Source organism: Dermacentor silvarum, chromosome 3 (assembly GCF_013339745.2).
Source record: "Dermacentor silvarum isolate Dsil-2018 chromosome 3, BIME_Dsil_1.4, whole genome shotgun sequence".
NCBI classification, from domain to species: domain Eukaryota; kingdom Metazoa; phylum Arthropoda; class Arachnida; order Ixodida; family Ixodidae; genus Dermacentor; species Dermacentor silvarum.
The window spans coordinates 30,507,527-30,516,782 of record NC_051156.1 but is presented as its reverse complement, the minus strand read 5'-3'; the positions used below and the strand labels follow the sequence as shown (position 1 = coordinate 30,516,782).

Sequence of the window (9,256 nt, the reverse complement as noted above, 5' to 3'; positions counted from 1 at the left end):
GGTAAAGAAAATCATTCACACTTATCGAACCACTGTAATCTATGTCATTGTGATCCGGTACTTATTGACACTGACATTTTGTTTTCAGATAAAAACAAACACGCGAAATAACAGAAGCGTTACATATCAAGAACTGTGCTGAAAAATGCATAAGTCAACCATCGGTTGCAATTTCTTGCAAAGAATTTACATTTTTGAATACTGGGTAAACCTTTTTAATCTGTTTTTAATCTATTTCTGTTTATACTGACGACTCTTGTTGCACATGCTCAGTGCAGATAGCTGGGGTATTTATGTTCTGGATCTTTCCGAAAATAAACAGTTGTGTGAAAGCGCTCGTGTGTCCCCCTTCACTGTGTCTGTGGTGTCCGGCCTATCGCCACAGTCCTTAATGCGCAGGCGCGCAAAACGAATAAAAGGCGTGCGCCGCAACCTGCGCGTGGGCTTATCTCAACCAGCCACGCACCGATGAACATGCGGCAATAAACGTCGCTTCGCCCCTGGAAACTTGTCTGCTCCTTCGCATGAACCACGCAACACAACAACTGGCGACGAGGATGGGATTTGAAGACGTCGTTCTTCAGTTTGGAAGGCAAGTGTTTCCGAAATTCACTCGGTGAAGAAGACTGTCTTTTTGCAGTTCACGGAGCCTGTGACTGTCGTCATGACTGGGGCCGAGGCAGCAGTGACGCACTTCGCTGGGCGACTGGGCCAGCTGGAACCTTTTGACGAGTCCGCCAGCGATTGGGCTTCGTACGAAGAGCGGCTTACGTCGTTCCTTATTGTAAACCGAGTACCCGACGGCGACAAGGTACATGCCTTTTTGAGCATTATCGGTCCGAAGACCTACGGGTTGTTGAAGTCATTAACAGCTCCAGAACTGCCTTCTACGAAGAGTTTCGAAGACCTCAAGAAAGTTTTGAGCGACCACCTGTCCCCGAAGCCGTCCGTCATTGGAGAACGGGCCAAGTTTCACCGGAGGTGTCAACGAGAAGGCGAGTCCTTATCTAGTTATGTTGCCGAGCTTCGTAAACTGTCGCAAACGTGCGAGTTTGGAAGCGCCCTTGACGAGTCCCTTCGGGACCGCTTCGTGTGCGGCCTGCTACGAGAAGACATTCAGCGAGTGCTTTTCACGGAAGATAGCAAGCTTACGTTCCAGAAAGCGGTAGAGCGGGCTATGGCAATGGAAGCGGCTAAGAAGAGTGCTGCTGAGGCACGCGGCACCGACGCCGCAGTCGGCGATGTGCACAAGGTGCAAGCAGAGACGCAGAAAACATGCAAAAGCTGCTTTCGCTGTGGTTCGCCAAAACACACGAGTGAAGCATGCCCTCACTTGGAGGCAACCTGTTTCAGTTGCAACAAGAAAGGGCATATCCAGAGAGCCTGCCGAAGCAGTGGTAAGACTTTTTCTAAGAAAAAGCAGACGAAAAAGAATGTGAAGATGCTGACGGTTGTGTCGCGGAAAGCTTCGACCCTCAGTCTAAACGGCGTGTCGGCAGCTCAGAGCGACCCTGTCACCGTGCAGATGACCATCGACGGCGTCTTGGTGAACATGGAGCTAGACACGGGAGCGGCTGTTTCCGTCATGTCAAAGACGCAGTTCCGTCAGCTCTTTCCTTCGGCTGTAGTGGAGCCTACGACAGTTAAACTTCGTACCTACACAGGAGCACTAGTACGACCCCAGGGAGTCTCTTCGGTCAACGTGCAGCACGGCGACCATTCTGCAATTCTCCCACTCTACGTCGTAGACCACAAGGGACCACCTCTACTGGGCCGGGAGTGGCTGCACGCCGTCCGGCTGGAGTGGGCGAAAATCTGGAACCTGAACAACATTACAAGGTCAGACACTCCTACTCATATCAGCGTAAAAAAGAGGCTAGACGCATTGCTGGCGAAGTACCAACTCCTTTTCAAAGACGAGTTAGGCACGATAACGGAAGAGCGCGCCGAACTTTTTTTTAAACCTGATATGAAGCCGAGATTCCTAAAAGCCAGGAACGTTCCGTTCGCGTTGCAAAAAGCTTTTGACGCTGAATTGGCTAAAATGGAACAGCTGGGAATTATATCGCCGGTTACGACGTCAGAATACGCTACGCCTGCGGTACCCGTAATCAAGCAAGATGGTAGCATACGTATTTGCGGCGACTACAAGACGACCGTTAACCCGTGCCTTGATGTCGACCGCTACCCATTACCGAAGGTAGACGACCTGTTCACAGCCTTGTCGGGAGGTAAGCACTTCTCGAAGATTGATCTCAACCAGGCCTATCAGCAAGTGGTGATGTCAGAGTCGTCAAAACAATACCTCACGTTGAATACGCAGAAAGGATTGTTTGCTGTTAATCGACTCGCATTTGGAATTTCGTCCGCTCCCGGGATTTTCCAAAGAATAATTGACACCATGCTGAAGGGCTTACACGGGGTTTGCTGCTACCTAGACGACATTCTGGTGACTGGTAAAATGATGAAGAGCATTTCATCAATCTGGAGGCTGTGTTAAAACGACTTCTTGAAAGAGGCGTTCGTGTCAAGAAAGAGAAGTGTTCGTTTTTCCAACAGGACCTTTGCTACCTCGGACACAGAATCAGCGCACAAGGCATATCGGCAACGACGGAGAAGGTTGACGCACTCCTCAAGGCTCCAGCCCCTAAAGACAGGCAGCAGCTGCAGTCGTTCCTGGGAGTCGTCAATTTCTACGGCAAGTTCCTTCCTAACCTAGCAACGGTGGCGCAACCATTTTTCAGGTTGCTACGTAAAAACGCCACGTGGTGCTGGGATGAGTGTTGCCAGGAAGCGTTCACCAAGATAAAGAACTTGCTAGCCTCTCCACCAACTTTGGCGCACTACGACCCGTGCAAACCATTGCAGCTATCATGCGACGCATCGCACTATGGTTTAGGCGTGGTTCTTTCTCATGTTTTAGATGATGGCAGCACGAAGCCAATCGCTTTCGCATCGCGTACCTTGACCGATGCCGAAAAGAAATACAGCCAGCTCGAGAAAGAGGCCCTTGCAATAATTTTTGGTGTTAAGAAGTTTCATTTCTACGTTTACGGTCGTTCGTTCACATTAGTCACCGACCATAAACCGCTTCAAACCATCTTGGGCCCAACAACCGGCATTCCGAATATCGCAGCAGCGCGTTTGCAGCGATGGGCTGTCACATTGTCCGCTTACCGGTATTCGCTTATCTTCAGAAAATCAAGCGAGAATGCTGAAGCCGATTTCTGCTCGCGCCTGCCGCTATCAATTGTGAAAGACGAAACACAAGAAAGAGAGGAAACTTTTTATTCATTGCGGTTGCAATCAATGCCAGTTTCAAGCCAGGACATTGCTCGAACAACAGCTCGGGACCCCTTGCTTTGTAAAGTGATAGATTGCATAAATGTGGGGTGGCCGGCGTCTGTGACTGAAAACGATTTGAAGCCTTTTTTTGACAGACGCAACGAGCTCACAGTTCACCAAGGCTGCATCATGTTCGGGATGCGAGTGATCGTGCCGGCAAAGTTGCGCAACTTGCTGCTGGACGAACTCCACGAAGGGCACCCAGGCATCGTGCGCAGCAAGCAACTGGCGCGCAGCTACGTGTGGTGGCCGTCCATCGAGGCGGACCTCGAGCATCGTGTCAAGGCCTGCGTAAGTTGTCAAGAACAACGTTGCGAGCCATGCAAAGCGCCCCTGCATCCTTGGTCTTGGCCGACAGCACCATGGCAGCGCGTACATATAGATTTTGCTGGCCCCTTTCTGCACGCAATGTTTCTTGTAGTCGTGGACGCGCACTCCAAGTGGCCGGAAGTGTTTGTTATGCGCTCGACTACGTCGGATGCTACAGTTGACAGATTGAGAGAGCTGTTTGCACGGTTTGGTTTCCCAGAAACGATTGTCACTGATAACGGCCCGCAGTTTACTTCCGAAGAGTTCAAGCTTTTTGTAAAAGAATTGGGCTGTCGTCACGTGCTTACAGCACCGTATCATCCCAGCTCAAATGGGCTTGCAGAGCGTTTTATTCAGACACTTAAAAACGCTCTTCGTAAATCTAGCGGAGCGGACACATTACAACTGAGGCTTCACAAGTTTTTGCTTACCTATCGCAACTCGCCCCATACGACAACAAATGAGTCACCAGCAAACTTGTTACTAGGACGACGGCTGCGAAATCGACTCGATGTTGTCAAGCCAGCGGTGGGAGGAAGGGTTGCATATAATCAGTTCAAGCAATCCGTGGCTCGCCCACGTCGGGATCGTCACATAGCAGTCGGTGACCAAGTGATGGCTCGCAATTATCGAGGCAGACCAAACTGGGTCCCTGGTGTTGTTGTGGGGCAGTCCGGCCCTGTGTCTTTTACCGTTCGTGCTACCACACCCAGAGGCAGTTTCACCTGGCGTCGTCACAAGGACCAGCTGCTCGCGCGGACCACGGATCCGGACCGCGAGGCATCTGACCAAGAGGGGTACGAGTTCCTGGCGTTTCCACCAAGCGTCGACCCAGTTACATCCTCCGCTCCTACCACCAGTGGTCCTGCCGCTTCGCAAGAGATCCAGACGGCGGGTGCAAGACGCTACCCGACTAGAGACCGTCGACCACCGGACAGATATCAAGCTGGAGTTTAGCTTGGTAAATTAGCCAATATAAAAGGGGAGGGATGTGGTGTCCGGCCTATCGCCACAGTCCTTAATGCGCAGGCGCGCAAAACGAATAAAAGGCGTGCGCCGCAACCTGCGCGTGGGCTTATCTCAACCAGCCACGCACCGATGAACATGCGGCAATAAACGTCGCTTCGCCCCTGGAAACTTGTCTGCTCCTTCGCATGAACCACGCAACACAACAGTGTCCGTGTTGATTGTGCGCGCTAAAAGATTTCACTATGAATTGATAATTTCTTTAGATATGTTTGCGGAATATTCAACAGGCTGTGTTTAAAAAACGAACTTCTAGTGCTTTCACGAAGTGATAGATTTTCAATAGCACGTCGACTTTTTTGGAGTATGGCAAGTTTCATTACATTAGTTTCTGTAGTCGTACCCTATATTAGTATGCAATAATAAACATGAGAGTAGATAAGCAAGTAATACAATAGAAGCTTTACTCGAACGGGTAATGCATAACGAAATTTGTTTATTATGCCTATAGAACGAGCTACCTTGGTGGATAAGTAATTGATGTGTTCTGACCACAACATATTCTCCTGAAATACAACACCAAGAAATTGTATTTTTGTTCGCGCGTCAGGTAGCAGGTGTGATACTTCAAGTAGAAATCATTGTGAATGGTTTTATTCTTTGGCCTGAACACTACATACTTTGTTTTGTTAACATTTAATTGCAGATGATTTGCTTTTAGCCATATTGCGAGTTCAGATAACCATGCATTTGCTATATACCGTAATTCTTGATAATCTTGTCCAGTAAAAAAAAACATTCGTATAGTCAGCATAAATCACAATATTCTTTGTATCTTGCATGTTAATTATGTCGTTAATGTATAGTAAAAATAGGACGGGACCTAATATATACCCTTGAGGTACGCCTGTTGAGATTACTCCTGTGTTCGATTTGATATGATTTACAGTGGTGAATTGTTGGTGGTTATTCAGATAGTTACTGAGTAAGTTTAACGCTACTCCTCTTATACCGTAATAACTCAGCTTTCTTTTTAGTATGCCGTGTGCTACGGAATCAAAAGCCTTGCGCAGGTCTAGGAAGATCGCTACCGTTATTAATTTGCGCTCAAGGTTGTCAAGCATCTTTCCTTTATACCTAGCAAGGCCGAATCTGAGCTCTTGTTTTTTCTAAACCCAAATTGTTGATCTACAAAAATGTTGTCAACAGAAATATAACTATATAGACAATTGTTAATTACATGTTCAGCAACTTTTGCGAATACTGACAGCACAGAGATGGGTCTATAGTTGTTTAGATCATTTCTATTACCTCCCTTGTAGATCACACTGACTCGGGCTAATTTCATGTCATCAGTAAAAGAACCAGATGTCAGCATGGTGTTACAAATATGCGCCACGGGACAGCCGGTAATATCGGCTGTTTGTTTAACTGGCCTCGTCATTATGTTCTCTACGCCAGGGGCGCATTTAAGTTTTATAGAATGTATAGTATTAAATATTTCATTTTGACTGCATGGAAATAAAAATAATGGTTTAGAATGCATTCCCGTCATAAAACTCACGGGATCTGAGGAATCGTCATAAGGTTCATTAGGTGTACCTGCAGATAAAAAGTGTACATTCATTCGATTAGCTAAATTTAAACCGTCTAAAGTTTCTGCTTCATAGGTCAGTGGTGTGTTAATGCGATTCTTATTATCACCAATTAATTGGTTTAACATAGCCCAAGTTTGCTTTGGGGAATGGCATGCATCGAACTTATTTAAGTAATATTCGTTCCGTGTTTCTTAATGTCGGCTCCCAATTTATTTGTAATTTTTTTTATATTCAAGGAATAATTTAGATGTTTAGTCTGTATGAAACGCGCAAATAAGCGGTTTTTCTCGACGATTCTTTCATACCGTCTCTGGGAAATCCATGGTTTCCTACTTTTCCTGTGTTTCCTAAATGGTTGCACAGGAAAGGCCTCATATTACCGTGAAAGTATCCGTGAACAATTTAAATGAGGTGTTTGGATTGAGTCGGTCGGTGCTGCATCTCGAAAGTAAGCGAGGCTATCCTCGTCAGTCTTCCTGAATGAAGTAGGCGGGTTACGTTTTGCATGAGAAGGAAATGCGCAGAAAATTGGCGTGTAATCGCTCAAACCTAAGGTGCCTGCGAAAATACTGTCACTTCTATCATTCGTCAGACAAACGCATAAAAGACTTTCTGTACTATTTGTTGTTCTTGTCGGAGAGGTTATGCAATTTTCAACGCCATGACTGTGTATCATGTCAAGAAAATCGACAGATAACTTTTCATTAGAAAGTACATTAATGTTTATATCGCCAGTGTAAATAGCCTTTAGGTTATTTATAAATGCATAGTCGAATGTCTCTTCAAGGAATCTGCAAAATTCACTAATGGAACCGGGTGGTGGACGGTACACAATAATTATAACACTATTATTAACTACCAATGCCAGGGATTCCATGTCCGAACTAGTCACACAAAATTCAGATATGAAAGAATGAGCAATACCTTTTTTGATATACGCACATAGCCCACCTCCACGTTTCTGTGTTCGAGACAAGGAAGCGTTTGTACAGTTATCAATGCTTGGGACATGACAATTATCAGCATACCATGTTTCCGTAAAAGCTATAACATCAAACGCTTCATAAAGATCGTTAAGGTATTGGGTTAGTTAATCGAATTTGTTCCTCAGACTACGGGTGTTCAAGTGAAATAGAGAGAACGAACTTTTAATGGTTTCTCGATAATCTTTGACACCTGTATTGAACGAGTGCACTTCAAAGGCAGCCATGATTTACGGAAAGTGTGGAAAAACAGCAATGTAGGCGAGCTATCTAATGTTTCCAAGATCTTTCTCGCATTTAATAGCGATAGCTCTATCACCCGCTTGTTTTCGAGTGAACACTTTGCCGTTTGACTGCCAAGTGTACTGATAACCAACTTCAGCAGCTTTCGTGCGCGTCAGCCGGAACAGCTGTTTGTTGGAAGCCGTTATCGTAGAAACGGACGTCTGCCAGTTTTTGTCTCAGTTCCTTCGATTTAGCTTGCCATTTTTCCATTACTGCGCGGCCGACAAAATGTACCAACACAACCGGCGGTTTGTCGCGTTTCTCAGGAAGTCTGTGAAGCCCATCTATGTCACTCGGGGTGATTCGGTCAAGGTGAAGTTCAGTTGCCAGCTCATTAACAACTGTGAGCAGTTTTCACCACGATCCAGGCCATGAATTTCCATGTTTTGGCGCCTGCCATACTGCTCCAGAGCATTCAATTGTACCTTGAGACTGGCAACCTCAGAATCAGCCCGAGGTGATCAAGCCGTTTTGCAAGAATTTCAATGTCTTTGTCCTGACGTTTTTGATTGTTGAGAATATCATCGCATTTGTTCGAAATAAATTGCACAGATGCTTCGACACCTTTCAGCGTCGTATGCAGGGTAGGAACCATGTAAACTTGCACTTTCATTTTTAGCAGAACAGTCAGTTTTGCGTTGATGGCAGCCAGTTCGCTTGGATGTTCACATTCCTGTTTTTTGGTGGCTTAGCTGCCGGCTTGTTGCCTCTCTTTCGACCTACGACGCAGGTTGGACACTTCCAACTGTCTTTCAACCCTTTGTTTTTTTCCTGGTTTCTCACAGCCACCAGAGCAGCTACCGTAATGATAGTTATATTCACAGCCTGTGCAATAAGCGAAATGGCCGTCATCAGGAAGCTCTTCTTTGCATGCGAGACAAATGGATGTGTCAGACATCGTGTCCATGCTAGCAAGTACAATTTCTAAAGTCGCCTGGCAGCGGCAGCAACGTCAGATTATAAAGATAATATAGAATTAAATTACACCAACCTGCGTGTGGAATAAAACACTGCTTAGTGATGAAGAAACGGTCCGTCGCTGCCGCTGCCAAGTGCCTGAATGCGTCGGTGGGAGTTTCCCCTGCCGTGGCTTGATGAACACGTCACGTCAAAGCGACGCAGGTCTGCGCAGCTTGATCCGTCTCTTGCCCAACCAATCAGCGGTTGCCGAGTCGAAGACCCATCGATGAATCCAGTACGCATGCTCCGTGATCAGCCGCCAACTTGTTCACTGCGTGTGGAATAAAACACTGCTTAGTGACGAAGAAACGGTCCGTCGCTGCCGCTGCCAAGTGCCAAAAAAGAGCTCAATTGGGAATCCCTGTCTTCTCGCCGAAAGAAACTGCGGCTAAAGCTTCTGTATGAAATATATCATGACAAAACTGGAATTGATAGCGAAATGTACTTAAAACCTCCAAACTATATATCTGCACGCACTGACCACCAGTGCAAAATTAGAGAATACCCGGATAGGACGGGCCTGTAGGCCAATTGCTTTTTTGTTAAAACTATCGCTCAGTGGAATCGGCTGTCATGTGGACAGGTGCGCAGTGTGAATCAAGTTGTATTTTTTCATGTTGTAGCCCCCCTGCTGTAACGCTTTCAGGCTAAGTGCGAATATGTCTGTATAAAGAAATCGGGATACGGCCAAACGAGACGCTAGGCCTAGCTCGCTGACCGCCGCAGTGACTGCCTACAGCGCTTGCGACCTGGCCTGATGCTCATGATAGTGCGTTTATTTTTGAAACACGATTTACGTGGGCTTAGATG

The 9,256-nt window shown here is 46.5% G+C and overlaps 2 protein-coding genes across 2 annotated transcripts; both read left to right on the top strand.

The window, feature by feature from the left end:
- Positions 1 to 365: 365 nt before the first annotated feature.
- Positions 366 to 2,722, top strand: LOC125943748 (uncharacterized). Its single transcript, XM_049663255.1, has 2 exons — positions 366 to 1,839; positions 2,560 to 2,722. The coding sequence occupies exons 1-2, from the start codon at positions 665 to 667 to the stop codon at positions 2,717 to 2,719; spliced, it is 1,335 nt and encodes a 444-aa protein (XP_049519212.1). The 5' UTR covers positions 366 to 664; the 3' UTR covers positions 2,720 to 2,722.
- Positions 2,723 to 3,483: 761 nt separating this feature from the next.
- LOC119443786 (uncharacterized) lies at positions 3,484 to 4,611 on the top strand. Its single transcript, XM_049664523.1, has 2 exons — positions 3,484 to 3,636; positions 4,327 to 4,611. Exons 1-2 carry the CDS (start codon positions 3,484 to 3,486, stop codon positions 4,609 to 4,611), a joined length of 438 nt encoding a protein of 145 aa, XP_049520480.1.
- The last annotated feature ends 4,645 nt before the right edge of the window (positions 4,612 to 9,256 follow it).